The 19,027-nt window shown below is 43.1% G+C and overlaps 1 protein-coding gene across 1 annotated transcript; it reads right to left on the bottom strand.

The window, feature by feature from the left end:
* Positions 1-8,406: 8,406 nt before the first annotated feature.
* On the bottom strand, positions 8,407-18,782 carry VSIG8 (V-set and immunoglobulin domain containing 8). The gene is made up of 7 exons (XM_051996576.1): positions 18,650-18,782; positions 14,327-14,622; positions 13,273-13,474; positions 12,437-12,658; positions 11,227-11,346; positions 10,529-10,721; positions 8,407-9,233 (listed from the first exon to the last, which is right to left on the bottom strand). The coding sequence occupies exons 1-7, from the start codon at positions 18,780-18,782 to the stop codon at positions 8,933-8,935; spliced, it is 1,467 nt and encodes a 488-aa protein (XP_051852536.1). The 3' UTR covers positions 8,407-8,932.
* Positions 18,783-19,027: the final 245 nt, after the last annotated feature.

Genomic DNA, 19,027 nt, shown 5'->3' with positions numbered 1-19,027 from the left:
ATAAGAAAAGCCCTGGAGCAGCTAGTTGGTGTAGTTGATAGAACACCAGCCCTGTAGTCAGGAGGATCTGAGTTCAAATCTGCCTCAGATACTTACACTTTCTGGCTGTGTGACCCTGGGAAAATCACTTAACCCAAATTGCCTCAGCAAAAATAAAAGACCATCTAAAAGAAAATATTCAAGAATACATTACACAAAAGAAACAATTCTGATGAGGAAGATATGAGAAAAGTTGTCTAAAGAAACAGATATTAATACATAGGAAATTTCTCAACAACCCAGATTATTTAAAAGCCCTGTACAGAAGATGAAAAGAAACATACTATGGTTGAAAGAAGATAAATTTGAAAATATGGGTCCAGGAAGAAAGAACTTATTAAGCACTTACTATAAGCCAGGCATTGTATTAATTTTTACAAATATTATCTCATTTAGTTCTTACAACACCATGTGAGATAGGTGCTATTACTATCCCCATTTTACAGATGAGAAAACTGAGGCAGGCAGCAATTAAGTAACTTGTTCAGAAACAAACAGCTAATTAGGTGCCTGAAGCTGGCTTTTAAATCAGGTCTTCTTTATTTCAGGCCTAGAACACTATAAGAATAGTATTAGGATTATTAAAACTCATAATGAGCTGGAGGAAAGAAAAGCTTAGAATTTCAGAATTTCTTGTTAACAACAAAGTATTTTTTAATTCTAGCAGGAGAAAAAGTTGCATCAAAGAAAGAAAAAGACTGCTATTCTAAATGGATAGAACAATAATAACCAAAAAAAAAAAAAAAAAAAAAAAAAGGAAAAGAAGGTCTGCAAGTTCCTGACCTGGCCTGCCAATATGATTGCAAGGGTCTCACATGGTCCATTATATCAAGCAAAGTTATCTTTAACCATATCTCATTATATTCCCTGGCCATCTCTTCCACATTGTTTTTCCATCCTCCTTCCTTTTCCTTCTGCCCCATTTCCTGCTCTAGAACCATAATCATATCAGTAAAGCCAAAGTTACTGAAAAGAATGTGTCATTTTACTTTTCTATGAGTCCACATACCATTTTTGTAACTCATCGATCAAAATATTCTTCCTTGGTTACCATTTATATGTCGTCAAAATGTAATCTTTTTGAAGGCAGAGTCTGTCTTTACTTTTATATTGCTATCCCCAGCATAATTCTTGCTTGGTATATTGTTAGTGATTAATAATTTCTTATTCATCCATTTATTCACTCAAAAAGTTGACTTCCACCTCTAATGTTTTAAACATATTATTAAAAGGATAGTTAATGAAAAATCTAAAAAAGGAAGCTGTGATCACAAAGTGCCAGCTTGGCTTCAACAAACAAAAGTCATGCCAGACTAATTTTTATAACTCTTGGATCAAAGGGTCGATTGTATAGAACTGTCTTATCAATGGTGAAAATTGATTAGTCAATGCCCCTGTAGTATTAAGATTAGTAGAATCAGTAACAATGAGAGAAAAGAGAGATTCTAGGTTTCTCTGGTTTCCAGATGCCAGAGAAAAAATGTGCCATCCCCAATCTCTCTTCAAGCTCCTGAATGAGAGAAATATTTTGGGAAGAAGCCAACATAAAGAAGATCTGACAATCATTGTCATGTCCCAATCCCTACCTTACTAACTAAAGACTTTGGGAAATTAACTGTTAGATGAAGTCTGAGACTTTCTTGGTTGAATTGAGTAATCTCACTCTCATTGGAGTGTCCCAGGGATTTATGCTATTTAACTTTTTTTAATCAGTAACTTGAACAATAGTAGATAGGTAGATAGATACATAGATATGGATATGGATATAGAGCACTTTTCTCCCTGCTTCAATCCTGTCAATGGAATTTTCTGCTTCCTACCTATCAATCTTCTCATTCTGGAAATGGGTCTGCCTCTGCAGTCCCTTCTTATTTGATGATCTCCTACCTGGGATTAATCAATGAACGGATTTCTGAATATAGCTAGAATAGAGATATAGCTGGAAGAGGGGAAATAGTTCCTACCTGAGCTCCTTTTGCTAAAACTGCGGTGGTTCCACTAACTGAAATAGGACAAGGTGATTGGTTATACAGACACATGCACACGCGCGCACACACACACACACACACACACACACACACACAGTTGATCATTCTCTGAGAGCACTGGCCTTTATCAGGTCAACAGGGGTGAAAGAAAAGAGATTGTCATAGAAAGAAGGCTATTGTCCCTGACCATAAGAAGTTCCTAGTCTGATGAAGGATAACCAGATTATACAAACTCATAGGGAAAAAGGGATGAGATGAATTAATTTAAAATTTTGTGGCTATCTCTCTTGAGGAAAAGTTGAGAAAGAATACTGAGGAGCCAATGATATAGAAAAGGAACTTTTCTGTAGAAGAGAAGTGTGAAAGGAAATGTGAGATTGAACCAGGATAAGAGAAGGGCTTCCCAGACAAGAAAAACAATCTATACAAAGGTATGGGAGAGACTGGGAACAAGCAGGTTTGTTTGCATAGAGCTGACAGTAAGCTGAGGAATTCCTAATGATGAGTAGTTAAACTGTGTCTACTTATGTCACTGAAGGAAGGACTAGAGACTGAGAATCTAGGAAGAAGGGAAGAAGCTGTGGCAAGGTTTCTGGTAGAATCAAAAGAGGACCTAGACAATCGGGACTGAGAATGGAAAGAAAGAGATTCTACTGGGGAAAACTTGAAAGGATAGTGATGGAGGAGTGGTGAGAAGAGCAGAAGGAGCAAAATCACAGGCTGTCAGGCAAGGATCTAGTCAATGAGAGAAATGCAGAAATTAGAGGAGGGAGGTCCATTAAGTATTTAGCAATAGATAATTGTCAAGCTCTCTTTTGTACACAATGCATCTAAAGGAAGGGCCAGTGGGACAAACAGTTGGAGATCCCAGAATCACAGAATGTTTAGTGTTAGAAGGGATCAGAGCAGACATTCATACCCAAAAAAGAATACCCATCAAAGCATAGCAAACAAATGGCCATCCAAAATCTAGAGGAACTAGCTATCTCCTGTAGAAGCCCACTCTACCTGTGAATAGCTCTAATTGTTAAGTTCTTCTTGACATCAAGACTGAAGTTGTCTTTTTGCAACGTCTACTTAATATTCCAGTGGACCTATGATCTTAATAGTCTGTTTTCTCCTCTTGAGATGCAGTTCAAAACTGATCTGTCTCTCCATCTTTTGTGACTCTCCTCTGTTTTCCCAAAATATCCAGCAGAAAGTTAGAAATGAGACTTGGTTTCTGGCAATCAGAGTGGAGATTCGACTCAATTCAATTGAAAAACCATTTTTGAAATATCTACTGTGTATTAGGCACAGGACATGATAGTTGAAGTCAAGGGGGTGAATAGACTCTCTGATAGAGAGTTAATAGTGAAAAGACATGTGGAGGACTAAACTTTGGAGAATATCTACATTTGGGAGACAAGAAGGAAGAGGCAGAGGATGAACATTCAGAAACACAAGAAGACAAAGAAGTCTTCCTTTCTGAGGCTCTGAAATCTCCATGCTGTTAATACTATTGCCAATAATTATTATTTGTAATGGCAAAATTAACAGTAACAGAAAGCACCAAAAACACTAACTCAGCTATGTCCAAGAGGAAACTGCTGACTTTAACCTGAGCCCTTCATATCCTCAAAAGGATGAGCCAGCAGGACCTGAAGTGCCACAGTGAGGGTTTAGTCACACTCTTTCTGCCCTCTCTTACTTAAACCTTGGCCAAACTCAGTGACCAAACTATGCTGCTCACTCAAAACCAAGTCTCATTCTCTTCTCTGGTGAGCCATCTACCTTCTTTGGGTGTCTTTGAACCTTAATGCAAGAGTCTTGCCAATCTGTCTTTATGCAGGTCCCCTAAATCAAGGGGTCTACCTGGCTTATAAGTTTAGGAGGTATTCAGTAGGTATGTTGAAAATATCTAGAGGAAACAGCTAAAGGGTATCTCATTCATATATCTGGCTCCATTCAGTCAAAATGGCTCTCAAATTATTCCATCCAGCTCGTGTGTGTGTGTGTGTGTGTGTGTGTGTGTGTGTGTGTGTGTATCGTATGTGTTTTCTTAAATATCTTAAATATCACAGGAGCAGATAGCTAAACAAACTCCCTTGGTTACATGTTTCTGTTCCATACTCTTGGTAATTTAAAATGACTATATGGAAAACATTACTTAGTTCAACCTCAATATTTTATGGATCTAAAGATTAAAGCCTTTAAGGGAAGAGATAGTGTACATTATAAAATGTAAATGGTGAAATGGATTGAGCTCTGAACCTAGAATCAGGAAGACTTGAGTTCAAATCTAGCTCTCGTAGTTATTATCTGTGTTTTCCTGGGAAGTCTCTTAGGTATTTCTGTCTCAGTTTCTTAAATTATAAAATGGGAACAATAGCACCTACCTCCCAAGGTTATTGTGAGGATTATATGAGATAATATTCTTAAAGTGCTTAGTATAGTGCCTGAACATAGAAGGCACTTAATAAATGCCTGTTCCCTTCTTTGTTTTCCTTCCCTCCACCATCATCACTCCCCCTTTAAAAAAAATGATATAGAATTGAGAATAATTCCAGTTTACACAGAGTCACAATAATCAGTGTGGTTGGGTTGTAGCTGTGTTTTTGTTTATAATCATGCTTTTAAGGGGGAAAAATGGAGACCTAAAAGTATGGAATTGAACTCTGTTAACATTTAAGTGTGTTAGTGACTTGAGGGCTCGATTTCAGGGTTATGTGGCGATGAGAAGGAACTTGAGTTATTTAAAGAAATTGATTTAGAACTGAAGGTTTAGAGATGGAAGGGACCTTAGAGATCACCTAATTCAACTACCTCATTTTACGGATGAAGAAACTGATCCCTGAGAGGTAAGTGACCTGCCCCAGGGGGTCACTCGATAGTAAGCAGCAGAAATGGAGTTGGAACCCAACTATCTGACTCCAATTCTGCTAGACCATGAAATCAGAAAAGAAAAAAGAAAAAAACAGGGAAGGAGAAAGATTGGGTGAAGAGAAATCAAAGCAGTCTCTCTTAAACAGTTTTCCCAGGACTAGGTACTCAGGAAAGAAAGATGTTATTACATGGATTCAGGTAGAATCCACAGAAAGCATTGAGTTGCAGCAAGTGGCTGCAAAAAAAAAAAAAAAAAACAATTTTCACCCATACATGAGGGGAATAGACTTTGTTTCTTCAGGAGCCAAAATATACAAAGCTTTATCAGTTCTGGGAGCAGAATGAGGAAGTATAACAGAATGGGACTATAAAAGTCTGTTTTATGAGGAAGCCTATTTCAAGGGAATTAAAATGGAAAAAAAAATGAGACTGTTCTGGTTACCTTTTTACAAAAAGTCTTTCAGAAATCATCTGGCTACTTGTGGACTATGTTTGCCTGAGATATGGGCAGAACTTCAGTGGGATAGTGTAAGGGTATGATACTTATAACACACTCTTCTCTCCCACCTGTGAGAGTGCTTTAAAAATTCTGGACCCCAGCTCCATCTGGGGGCTGCATTAGGTTACCTTGGGTTATCTTTTCATCACAATCTGCCTAACCTTTCTACAGGAAGTCTTTCATGGAATCTAACTGAAAACTATCTTGCCACTGCTGCTATTTTTTTAGCATTATAACCTTTCTACCTGGTGAGAGAAAAAAGTAGAACCAGAGAGGGATGCCACTGAATCATTTATGATCGATTATGATCTGTCTTCCTAATCTGCCCCCAGTTTTCTGCTTACTATTCCCCTGAAGTTGTGATTGTAGACTCCCTCATCCACTTGGATGGAGCTTTCTAAGGTCCTTTCTGCCCCACTTCGGGTAAGAGATAATTCAGTCCAAGCACTTGTAGATGGAAATGGATGTCTCTGTTTGATGCTGTAGTTCTCAGCTCCCCCAGATCCCTCTCCCAGGGGAAGGAGGATGTGTATCCTTCTTCAAATAAGCATCCTTCCTTAGCCTCTGTTCTTGTGCCTTACCCTCAGTTTCTCTGGGAAAATATACTAGTTTTCTGTCCTCCCCTAACCTCTAAAGATTCCATTTTTTTGTCCCTGGATGTCTGTCTCCTGAGAATTAGGAGCACTCTGCTTAGGCAGGCCAAAACATTCATTACCTTTTCCTTTCCTCAAGACTTGGGTTCAAATCCCAGTTCAGGCAGTTGCTAGCTCTGTGACTTGGAGTCACTTATGTTTTCCTGGCCCTCGGTTTCCTCATGCAAATGAGGGAATTGGACTAATTATATCAAATTTTTCTCTCCTCTCCTTTCCTCTAACATTCTCAAACAAGAAAATCCAGTCCCCTGCACTTGCAAATTGTGTCTTCTGTGTCCAAGGCTGATTTATGCCTGATCTAGTTTATAATCTATATCAGAATTTATGATGTTGTCTTCTTTATGACACATTTGACTTGACATCACAAAATGAATCCATGTAGTCATTGAGAGCAGAATAACTCAGTCCTAGACAGATTTCAGGAAAATCTGGGAAGACTTATATGAACTGATGCTAAGTGAAGTGAGCAGAACCAAGAGAACATTATACACAGTAACAGTATCATTATCACCAATTCTGATAAGACTTAGATCTCTCCCACAATACAATGATCTAAGACAATCCCAAAAGACTCATGATAGAAAATACTATTCATATTCATAGAAAGAACTATGTAGTGTAAATGCAGATCAAACCATATCATTTTCACTTTTGTTGTTTTGCTTTTTCTTTATCATGGTTCTTCCCTTTTGTTCTGATTTTTCTTTCTTAACATGACTGATATAAAATATGTTTAATATGATTGAACATGTATAATCTATATCAGATTACTTGTCACCTTGGAGATGGGAGGGGGAAAGTGGAGGGAGGGAGAAAAAAATTAGAACTGAAAATCTTATAAAAGTGACTTTACATGTAATTAGGGAAAAAATAAAATACTATTAAGAAGTCCTGAAGAAAAAGGAGGAAGAGGAGGAGGAGGAAAAATAGGAGGAGGAGGAAGAGGAGAAAGAGGAGGAAGAAGAGGAGAAAAAGGAGGAAGAGGAGGAGAAAGAAGGGGGGAGGAGGAGGAGGAAGAGAATAAAGTTCTGGCTTTAAAAGGATGCCAGACAATGAGAGGATCCAATTCAATTCCAATTGATCAGCGATGAACAGAACCAGCTACACCCAGCGAAAGAACACTTGGAATTGAGTGTGGACCACAACATAGCATTTACCCTCTTTCCACTGTTGTTTGCTTGAATTTTTGTTTTTCTTCCCAGGTTATTTTTACCTTTCTAAATCTGATTTTTCTTGTGCAACAAGAGAACTGTATAAATATGTACACATATATTGTATTTAAGATACACTTTAACATATTTAACATGTACGAGACTGCCTGCCATCTAGGGAAGGGGGTAGAGGAAAGGAAGGGAAAGTTGGAACAGAAGTGTTTGCAAGGGTCAGTGTTGAAAAATTACCCATGCATATGTTCTGTCAATAAAAAGCTATAATAATAATAATAAATAATTTTTTAAAATAAAAATAAAAGGATGCCAGAGAATTATACAAAGAGCACCTGAGCTGTCACTTGTAGCCCAAAGTAAAAAACAGAGTGGAATTAGAAAAAGATAGGCTTCTCTGAAACATCAGGAGAAAGGGGGCTGGGTCAAGAGTGGTCTGAAGTAGCCTAGACTTGGAAAATTAAACAGAGACATCTTGAACTAAAGAATCTCCAAGGTAGATTTACTTCTTATGCTTTCCAAAAATACAAACTGCATTTTTTTTTTCTGTAGGCCTGTCACATCTGTAGCAAGAATACCAGGTTCTAGTTCCATTTCCATTTCTACTAGATTGTAGCCATTACCAATTGACTCTCCAAGATGGAACTCAGAGTTTTTTTTTAGTTTTTTTTTTGTTTCTTGTTTGTCTTAATGAGGTAGTTGGATTAAATAATCACTAAAGTTCCTCCCTTTTAATTTCAAATCCTACCTACAAATTATTTCATTATGGTCTTTTTTTCTTTTTCTTTTTAACCAGCATTGCCACTAATCCATAGAAAGGACATTTTTATTGATCATTGTGTGTCCCCAGGGAGATCAGCCCAGCTTGGTGGCACCTCAGTGCCTTTATTGGTTCCCAGATGCCCTTTGGAGCCAGGCACATCCCTCCCCTTTCTCTCTCCATTCATTTCTGAAACAAAGAGATCCAGAGGAACAAGTTGAGAATAATCAAGTGACATTGGGAAGGTAAATCTTACCACCACCCTGTCTCCATTCATCTAATTTTCTGAAAAGGGAAACTCCTGGATGTTATACTCAGTGAGGTGGTAGGGGCCATCAAAGCAGGTGGAAAGATAGATAAATCCCTCAGTTCCATCCCTGGGCAATACCTCCCCTTCCCTGTTTCCCTCTAGGAACTAAGACTACCTCAGTCCTGAAACTTGTTGTAGCTTCTTTATTGTGCTTATACTGCTGCCTTTTGGCTCAGCACTCTCAGACACAAAACATCCAGTTCTTTACCTATCCAGATCCCAAGCCCCCATCCCCCAAATTGGGGCTCTCTGCCTTAGCTGAGGACACGAAATCTTCCTGTCACAGCCCCTTCTTTAACACTAAACCTCTTTTCCTCCTTTTCTCTCTTCCTCTCCTCCTTTTCCCTCTGTTGCCATCACAGGATGGAGGGAAGATTCAAAATGGGCCATCTCTTTTTCTCTTTGCTCTAAACACCACTCCTAACTTTTCATGGAGGGCACAGTTTGCTATTTATTGCTACATTCAGGCTGAGAAAATGTCTTCAGCCAGTCAGAGGGAGGGCAGGCACAGTGAGGTGGGCATTATGGGTTCACGTGTCCCCAGTTTTAGGCAAAGAGCCCCAATCCCTCCCATCTCTGATACCCCCAAACAGCGATCCTGGGGGATGCAGTGCCCACCTGGGGAAAGGTGCCACCTGGGTGGCAAGGCTGATGCTTATACCAAATAACCATCCTTAACCTTCACCTGCCCCTCTCCACAGTCCCCAGGTTCAGCACTCTTGACTTTGACGTAGATGGGAGAGGGGCCCGCTTCGCAGGGGGCGCTGACGGAGGTGGCATTGGCAGGCACAACAGCCACCCCACAGGATGCCAAGGGCACATTCTCGGGCCCCTCACAGGGAGCTGCGTACTTTCTGCGCAGCGAGCGGCTGATGTTCTGTGTCGGGTAGCCTAGAAGGTGGGTGACGCCGCCGCCCCGCCCGGTGGCCTTGCACCCGGGTGCCAATGCGTCCTCTCTGTGGAAAACAACAGGCAGGAGGTGTGAGCGGGGCTCTTCGGCGGGCATGGCCTGGGCAGAGCCACGGGCTCTTGGAAAACCTCTTCTCTTCCCCTGCCACCCTCCCTTTCCACCCACCCTGGCTCTCTCTCTCTCTCTCTCTCTCTCTCTCTCTCTCTCTCTCTCTCTCTCTCTCTCCTCTCTCTCTCTCTCTCTCTCTCTCTCTTTCTCTCTCTCTCTCTCTCTTTCTTTCTCTCTCTCTCTCTCTCTTCTCTCTCTCTCTCTCTCTCTTTCTCTCTCTCTCTCTCTCTTTCTTTCTCTCTCTCTCTCTTTCTCTCTCTCTCTCTCTTCTCTCTCTCTCTCTCTTTCTCTCTCTCTCTCTTTCTCTCTCTCTCTCTCTCTCTCTCTCTCTCTCTCTCTCTCCTCTCTCTCTCTCTCTCTCTCTCTCTCTCTCTCCCTTTCTCTCTCCCTCTCTCTCTCTCTCTCTCTCTCTCTCTCTTTCTCTCTCTCTCTCTCTCTCCTTTTCTTCCTCTCTCCCTCTCTCCTCTCTCTCTCCTCTCTCTCTCCTCTCCACCCCCTTCTCCTTCACCCTATTCTATTCTCCATCTATCTTTCTCCATTCTTGAGTATTGGTGACCTCAAACAATTCCAGAAGTCACCTGGGTTACTCTCCTGACTCTGTATAGGATTAGCCCTTCATTCCAAATGGTCCAAGCATCAAAATCCTGAGAGATTCTTTCACCGATTATTCCATAAAATCAGTGTTGCAAGAGACATTAAAGACATAAAATCTCTGTTTCCTTTCTTTCCTATTGTCTTATCCTTCACCTTTCCTTTTCTGGCCTTGCCTTCTGAAAAGGCTTTAATCCCCTAAGGCATTGCAGCTCTCAGCACTATTAGCATTGTTCTATTTTTATTTCTAGTTCGTTTTTAGTAATAAATTATGATTGCCTTCTTAAATAACCATTTCCAGAGCACCGGAAAGTACAGTATAGAGAAGACTTTGATAGACACATGCCCTGCCCTCCAGGAGCTTACAGTCTAAAAGAGACAGACAATTGGACAGACAGGAGGCAAGAAAAGGAGGGCAGGGGACCGGAGGAGGGCTGGGAGAAGGTGGAGGGAGAAGAAAAGAAAAAGAATGAAGCCATGCGGCGGGTGGCAGGTCTGCATGCTGTGGTCCCCAAGGCTCCGTGGTGGTGCTGGGCGGGTTTGAGGGGTGGGGGTCCCAGCCGTTGGCAGGCGGGGATGAGGAGTGGGGGAGGGCGCCGGGCCCCTCCCTCACAGCAGCATGCAGCATGCATCAGGTTTTACCTGATTTCACTAGCCAAGTCACAGGCCCCGCCGCCGCCGACCCCGCCGCCGTTGCCGTAACCGAAGGCGCCACGGCTGACCCCGTTCCCGCTGCAGCAGCAGCAGACGAGACCCCAGATGCCCAGGCCGAGGCAAGCTAGCATCAGCAGGGAGCCTAGCACGGCCCCAACGATCATGCCCACGCGGCGGGAGTCTGTGGGGAAAAGCAAATGCCTGTCAGTATCCTGATACACCTCCCTTCATCCCCAACTCTCGCCACATTCCAGTAATGAAATCTGGGAGGGGGAGGAGAGAGGGGGGCTCGACGAGGTAGAAGCCAGATTGGGACTTTGTCTATGCTAGACCAAGTAGCTTGAGGTAAGAGAGTGATCTTCGGGGGTTTTGAGCTGAGGGAAGATGTCTAGTACTCAATTCGCCACATTGAAATTAATATGCAAGTGAGCTTAGCATTTGTATGTCTTAGAAAGGTTCTATTTTTCTCCCAGACGGGCGGAGCTGGTCTGAGCCACAAGCGAGAGATAAGTTGATTATCTATATAGGGAGAGTCAGCGAGTCAGCGGAGGCTTACAGGTGGAACCCAGACTGGAATCCCTATCGCTTTCCACCCCTTAGACTTCCCCCTAACCCGTCCACCCGTCCTTCCGGGAAACCTCGCCTCCATTGGTTTTATCCCCACCCTTGCACCGCTTGTCACTTACCTGACACCTTCACTTCCACCACGCACACACTGTAACCCACATGGTTAGCCACTGTACACTGGTATAGCCCATCGTCCTCCCGGGAGATGTCCTTCAGCACCAAATCCCCATTGCTGAGCCCTGATATAGAGGAAGGATCAGTCAGCTGCAGAGAGGCCAGAGGACCTTTGGCCCAGAGACTTCCCTAACTCGGTGATAGATAACCCTGGCGAGAAGAAGCATTGGAGGCTGGGATAGGGGAGACAGCAGGGGGAAAAACACACACACACACAAAGACAGAGAGAGACAAAGAGACAGACAGACAGAGGCAGAAACAGAGAGAAAGACAGACAGAGAGAGACAGAGAGGCAGAGAGAGAGAAAGGCAGAGGCAGAAAGAGAGGCAGAGATAGAGAGAAAGAGGGAGAGTTTCAGGAAGGGATGAGGGAAAAATCCAATACAGACAAATCCCAAGAGGGACAAACACCAATAGGAAAAAGAAATATACACAGACACGGGCACACATACACACATACACACACACATATAAACACACCCTTCAGAGAGAGTTAAACTGTCCCTAAAATAAGGAGGCAATTTTCTCAACATTTTTGCTGTTTTCTATTCTACACAATGTATACAATACTGATTCTTCAGGTTCTCTTTTTCCACAGACTAATCCTCACAAAGACAGACACCTAGCTAGAAATCTTCCAGATCTTAAAATTGGTTGGATAAGCCCCATTTCCCTTAAGGCTTACTGCTTGTCCCCATCCTTAGGATCTGTTCCTAATGATTTCTCACATCACAATGATGCTCCCTTTAGGACAAGATTCAGGAACCCTTGCCCTTTCATTTGAAATGCAATCCTCTATTAAGGTCATGAAATCCTGAAAATCAGCATGTCAGAGTTGGAAGGGACCTTAAAAACCATCCAGTTAGACCATCCCTTATAAATGGGGGGACTGAGATCCAGAGAGCCACTTTTGTAGGAGTCTGCTCCTATAAATTTGTCCCTCCCTCCACCAACCTAATAGAAACCCATCCAGATGTTTGCCCAAGTCACTTCCATGCTGTCTCCATAGTACCCCAGCTGTAGGACTAATTCTTCACATAGGAAACCTCATCCTTTTCAAGAATTGCCTCTGAGGTTCTTAAAAGTAGAGGAAGTCTTCAATACCCCAGATTTTTTTTCCTCCTCTCCACCCCCCCCCCACCCCCAATCCTCTCACCGTGGGTTACAGAGCTATGGAAAGATTCCTGGTAGGACAGCTCTGAGTGGTAATTATGCTGTGAGAGGTAAGAGCTGGCCCGGTAAGGGTGAGTGTGTCCACTGATCTTGGCCCACTTGTAAGAGAGGGGTGGAGTGCCCCCATTGGCAAAACATTTGAGCACCACATCATTCCCATAGGTCATGTGTCCCTCAGTCCAGCACATGGGCACTGCAGGGCGAGCTAGAGAAACAAGGAATGAACAGGAGGTCAGGATTACTGGCATTCAATATCAGAAAGGGATTTAGGATGGGTAACAGAGGCAAATACACAACAATATTCTTAAAGCTATAATCACCTAGAAAAACAACCCCCACCATAATTAGAGTCATCACTTTTCTGTTGTATGTAGTAAAACTATCAGGTAAAAGTTGGCTTTGACATCTGAAGGACCCTGTGAGATTATCTGGGTATCCAGAAAAATGGAGTGTTGGACCTGGCGTCAGGAAGGCCTGAATTCAAATCCAGCCTCAGACACTTACTAGACTACCCCAAGCAAGTCCCTTAATCCTGTTTGCCTCAGTTTTCTTATCTGTCAAATGAGCTAGAGAAGGAAATGGCAAACCAGTCCAATATCTTTGCCAAGAAAACCTTAAATAAGGGTAAATGACTGAACAATAAAAATAAGATCATCTAGTTCAACCACCTAATTTTATAGATGAAGAAATTGAGGTCCAGAGAAGTGTCCAAGCTCACACTGTCAATAAAGGACAAAGCTTGGATTTGAGCCCAGGTCCATTGATTGCAAACTCCAAATGCTATTTCCACTATCCACATGATCTTTCACCCACATGTACCTTGGACAGTGACAATGACTCTACGTGTTGCCATGGTGGTCTTCTTAACTCTGCACTCATAGGTGGCTGTATCAGAGACCTGCAGATTCATTAAATTGATGGAGGCATCATACTGACTGGGGTCCTGAGCCGCAAATCGGACCCTCTGCTGAAGGTGGGGGAGGCTGCCCTGGTTGATTCTCTTGTCTTGATAACTGAGGAACTGTGGAAAAAGATAAGGGGGAGGGAAAGAGAGGAAAATAAAATTATAGGGATTACCCACACATGTGCAAAGGAGAGAAGATTCCCCAGCTATGAAACATTGCATTTAATGTCAGATTTTCTAACAAGATTATTGGTTTTGATAATTTTTGTCTCTTCCTCTTCTAAAGAAAATCAAGAACATTTAGGAGAAGGGATATAAGAAAGAATGTAAATAATGTAAAAAGCAAAAGCTATTACTAAAAATGCAAACTTTTAAAGCATAAAAGTCAAATATTTAGAAGGCTAGTTTTTCTTAGAAGAGAGAAGTGAGATGGATCAAGATGGGTAGAAAAGGGCAGTACTACATAGACCTAATGGAACTAAGATCACAGGCATCCTGAACATCGCATTTAACCTCATTTTGGCCCTCAATTTCTTCCTCTGTAAAATGGTCATGAAAAAACTAGCTTGTCCTCAAAAGAAATTTTGTGAGATGCAAATGAGATAATAGATAGAAAAAGCTCTGAAAAATGAGAAGTTTACATGGAAGTTTCTTGAGGGAGAAAAAATATATCTCTGTTCCCCAATACAGATTTCTGCACCTTGGGGCTGAGGGTACAGCATTCAGGATCGCAGGAGGGAAGAAGGGAGTGAGAGAGAAAATGACTTGGAATCAGGATTATTGGACTTGTTTGCAGTCTCCAACACTTAGTATAAATTTAGGACCTTGTTTAGCTTCCTTCTGCCTACATTTAAAAATGTACAAATTCTTTTACCCATTCCCATTCGCAGGAAAGAAAGAAAAACATTATAGAACTATAGGGTGAGGGTCTTAGAATCACTAGAGAACTTTAGTGTTCAGGGCACTTACCACATTCTCCCGATGTGCAGGATCTGAGTTGACCTGCATCCATTCAATGTCCAATCCATTGGGACCATAGTCCTCAGGGTCCAGGATATAGGGGCAACCAAGCCGAACATTATCACCTTCAGCCAGATACAGGACTTCCTGTCCATCCCCGTTTATCCGCACAGCGGACAGCAGTGCTGGGAGAAAGAAACAGGTATGTGAGAGAAAGGATGAGATGGTGGTAGGGGAATAGAGGCAGAGAGGGAGCAGAGGCCAAAATTTGAAGACTGGAGTCACAGACCTCTCTCCATTAATTTCTTTTTAAATATAGGGTTCTGACATAACCCTCAAACCTCAAATCAAGGTCAGGAAGACAGAGTTGGTGTCAAATGAAAAACTTTGTGTGCATGACTGAGTATGACTATATGGTTAAGCATATTTATGAGTGCTTATGAATATTATGTATAAGCATGTGATTGTGCATATGTGAACAATTATATGTATGTACAAGCCTGTATTTGTGGTTCTATGCATGTTACTGTATTGTGATTTGTGTTTATGTTTGTGATTATGCACATGTGTGTGTATACATTGTGATTGAATGTCTTATGTGTGGCTGTGTTTATGGCTTTGTGTATGTCTGCAGGATTTTTTTTTTAATATCTGTAACTAGATATAGTTATCGTTTTTTAGGTGGTTGCATGCATATGTTAGTAGATGTGAACATAGGATTGTATACACAGATATCAAACTAAATAAACTGTGGCTATAGACTTGGGCTCCCCAGTCTTCATTGCAGTGAAGTCTTCTCACTAGAGGGAATAAAGCTTTCTCCTGTTTAAGGCAGGTAAATAGGTAAGATGTCTCTTCCAGCCTCTGTGTGTGTATATATGAGTGTGTATTGTATCAGAGTAAATAGTATATGATCCATGTGTCAATGTATGTGTTTCGTCCCATAGGGATGTCCACATTTGTGTGTATTCGGGCACCTGTCTCCTTGCTCCTTCTGCCTCATGCAGCCCCAGCCCCAGCTCTGCCCTGCCCTGCCCTGCCCCAGCCCCAGCTGAGTCAGGGAGAAGGAGGGAGCCAAGCCTCCCTGCAGGCCCCTCCCTGGGCTAGCCTGGCCTGAGCATTTTCATTGCCACATACAATCCTGGGCGGCCCGGACTTTATGGGCTTCCTTAGCCAGATGCCCCAGGGTGGGGAGTGGGGATTTCCGGAAGTAAAAGACAGTTTTACAGTCTTCTTCCCTCCCTCCAAGCCCCAGGCAAAAGCCTATCCCAACCAGTTGGACAGACCCACCCCAGAGAATTGAGGGAGAGAAGTGGAACAGCAGGTGCATGGGCAGAGATGAGACCAGGGGTCCCAACTTACCGTCCTAGGTCTCATTCCTCCCCCTATTCCACCCCCATCTTCCTTTCCAGTCCCCTCTGCTCTCTAGCTAGGTTTACTGCTGTGCCTCCTCTTTCCCAATCAGTTAGTCAATCAAAAAGTATTCAATGAATACCTATTATGTGCTCAGCACTGAGCTCCATCCCTTTGTCTGCCTCCTCCTGTCTTGATCTCTCCCAGTCACAGACATAAACACACACACACACACACACACACACACACACACACACACACACGGAACGTGAAACAGATCAAGTCTGGCTAATCGGGAAAGGCCAGTAGAATCAGTTCCCACACCAAGCTGTATGACTTCTTTCAGAGCCTCAGTTTTCTCCTCGGTAAATTTAGGACTCATGCAATGCTCTCTAAGGTCCCTTCCCAGCTCTAATCTTGTCATTCTAAGATCACTGAACTAGAACTTCTGAATCAAACCTGAGAGAAGTCTCCACCCACCTGACTCGACAACCTCCTAGTCTCTCCCAAGAATTCTGGGGAAGCCCAAGAAAACTGAAGAATGGAAGACCTAAGATTCCTCACCCCCCAACAAAGGGAACGGGAAAGTCTGCTAGAGAGCTAACGGAAGCAGGTTGCCTTTCCCCAGCCCTGACCTCAGGAAAACACAGTGGAGATAAGGATCCTGATATAATCTCCATGTCTCCCCAGGCACTGGGAGGACTGGCAGACACAGGTAAGCAATAGACATCTAGCTGCACGGTAAAGTCCCCGCCCTAGGGAAGGGCTGCTTGGCAGTAATGGCCACAGTACAAGTTGGAATTTAATGGAGTCGTTTTCTCTTCAGCCTCTGGGCTGCCAGAGAAAGTTAGAGAAGTAAGAAAAAGACATTGTTGAGTCTCAGGTAGGAGACAGGGGACAAAATCTGGGGTTTGGGGAGAAGAGAACAGAGGGGAGAGGAGATAGTGGAAGTGGAAACAAATAAGAAATCACCTCAGTCCATTCATTCCCTCACCTCCACTCAAAGTAGTACCTCACCCATCCCAGACTGAGGAGACCCTCCCCTCAGGAGCTGTGGAACTGCCTCATGCACATCCACTTGCCTCATCCATATGTACCTGCAGATGTTAACAAATCATTCCGTGTTTCTCACGGAGAAAAAGCCAAATTGCAAGACCACACCTCAGAAAGGGATGGGGAAAGGACACGATGTTCAGAGGATGTATAAACTCACAGGATTTACAGGTGAAAAGACTTAGGAATCATTTAGTCCCAAACCTCCTAGTTTTATGGGAGAAGATTGAAGCCCAGAAAGAAATCACTTGGCCACAGCAACAGATAGGGTTCCAACTAAATTCTAAACCCAAAGCTCCTGACTGAAAATCCAACATTTCAGAGAGAAAAGGGAGGGAAGGAGGAAAAGGAATGCTGGGGAAGGAACAGATGCAATAGGCAAGGGAGAAAGGAGCAGATGGGGAGGAACAGAGTGAGTTGAACAAGGAAGGAGAGCAGGCTGGAGGAGAGGAACATGCAGGCACCCTATAAGGCAAAGATTTGCCTTAAAAGAGACAAGAATTGAGAACGGGACAGATTATGGAAAAGTAGATAGAGAGCTGGGGTAGGGAGCAAAAGAGTCTTCCACTAAACTTTAAAGATCATCCAAGATCTACTGAGTGATCATGTCCCTAGGAATAGCAGCATCATAAAAGCTAACTTTCCTAAGCATTGAAATCCATACCTTATTTTTCACTTAGTTACTTGTGTCCCATCCTGCATTTCAGAGAGGAAAGAATGGAGCTTCCCAGAAAAGGATAGTCTATCTAGCCCAAACCCCTAACTTAACCATCACCCCAAACACATAGCTTCATAAATGGAAATGCCCCCAGCAGGGCACCCAACCTGGAGCTCCCAAATAACCAAATAGAATTCCACAGACAAAAAGATAAAAGCTAGATTACTCCCCACTCCCTAATCCTATCTTGGATGTCATTGTGACAGTCTCCAGGAAAATAGTGATAAATTTGATTGACCTATTGGCCCAGCCTGGATATCCTTCCTAAAAAAGAATCTCAATTTGAATAGGCATGGAAATAAGTTTCCTCTGTAAGATAGGAAGGAAATAGGGAACCTTGATCCAAATGCCAGATTGGTCTTTTTGCTATCTGTCTGTCCCCCAAAAGGCAAAAATGAGGCAAGCTCAACCCTGAATTTATACTTTCCATTCCCTCCCCAGACCATGGAGTCTTCCAAGGTCATAAATCTCTTCCTAACTCCCTGTGAAAGGAATGAAGAGAGAAGAGTGGAGCAAAAAAGACCATCCAGAGAGAATCAACTCCCTTCTCTGGCTGCTCACTGAATACCATTTTCTACACCAAAACCTTTCACTTGGAATTCTCACAATACTTCCAGCTGGATAGCTCCCAGACAGAGTTCAGCCCAGTTCAAGTACCAAACACATGTATACACATGAAACCTAATGCTCAGAGATGAAAATGTCCATGAGGGAGATCAACCCTAGCAAGCAGCTTTGAGGAGAGAGACAACTTCCAGAGGCATCTGACTCTCAAAGAATCTCCCAAGATTCCCTTTGCTACAAGTTCTTTCTTGTCTTCTCTGGGTGCTGGGAAACCCCCAGACCCTGTACCTGGGCTTAAGCACATCAGCAGTAGATGGAATATTCCTCGTCCTCCCATCTCTCCTGGGTAGAAGTCTCCGCCTTTAGCTGGATAGTTCCTCAGAGCTGATGGTGGCGGGGCACAGTGATGGTGGTGATGGTAGTAGGATGTGTACAGGGATGGAGGGAAAGGGGAGATGGGAGACGGTGAGCCCAGACACTGCCCGGGGTAGGCAGGGAACGTGCAGTGAATGACCTGCCTAGCAGCCAGCCAGAGTTATTTCAATGGGAGGGAGGGGGCCAGCTCCCCGCCTTGGGGAGGAGTCCCAGGAGCTCTAATTAGCGGGGTGACAGGATGGCCTACCCAGGCATTACCCAGCCCTCACCCAAGCTCTTCCCCATGCTGAGAGTGGCACAGGGCGGGCAGCGGGACTTATAATTAGGCACTAGGTAAACCTCCATTTCCTTCTGGCCCCATCCCTGAGGGTGACAATAGTCGCCCCAGTTTACAGCGTCCATTGAGCTCCCCTCACCACTCATTTGTCCAAGGGGAGCAGGAATGGGGAAATGGAAACATTATCGAGGGAGGGGTGAAGAAGCAAGGGGCTGAGGTCAAAGCTCCTCCCCTAAACCCAAGACTTTAAGGGTTAAGAGAGAATATAGGTGTCTACTGTCCTGTCTTTGTTTCCCCACCCCCACCCCATACTGCATCTTAACAGTTTTAATGTCTTTCAGCCTCATCTGGTTGGCCCCTTCTAATTTCC

Source organism: Antechinus flavipes, chromosome 4, assembly GCF_016432865.1.
Source record: "Antechinus flavipes isolate AdamAnt ecotype Samford, QLD, Australia chromosome 4, AdamAnt_v2, whole genome shotgun sequence".
Lineage (NCBI taxonomy): Eukaryota > Metazoa > Chordata > Mammalia > Dasyuromorphia > Dasyuridae > Antechinus > Antechinus flavipes.
This window is presented reverse-complemented; position numbering and strand designations above follow the sequence as displayed.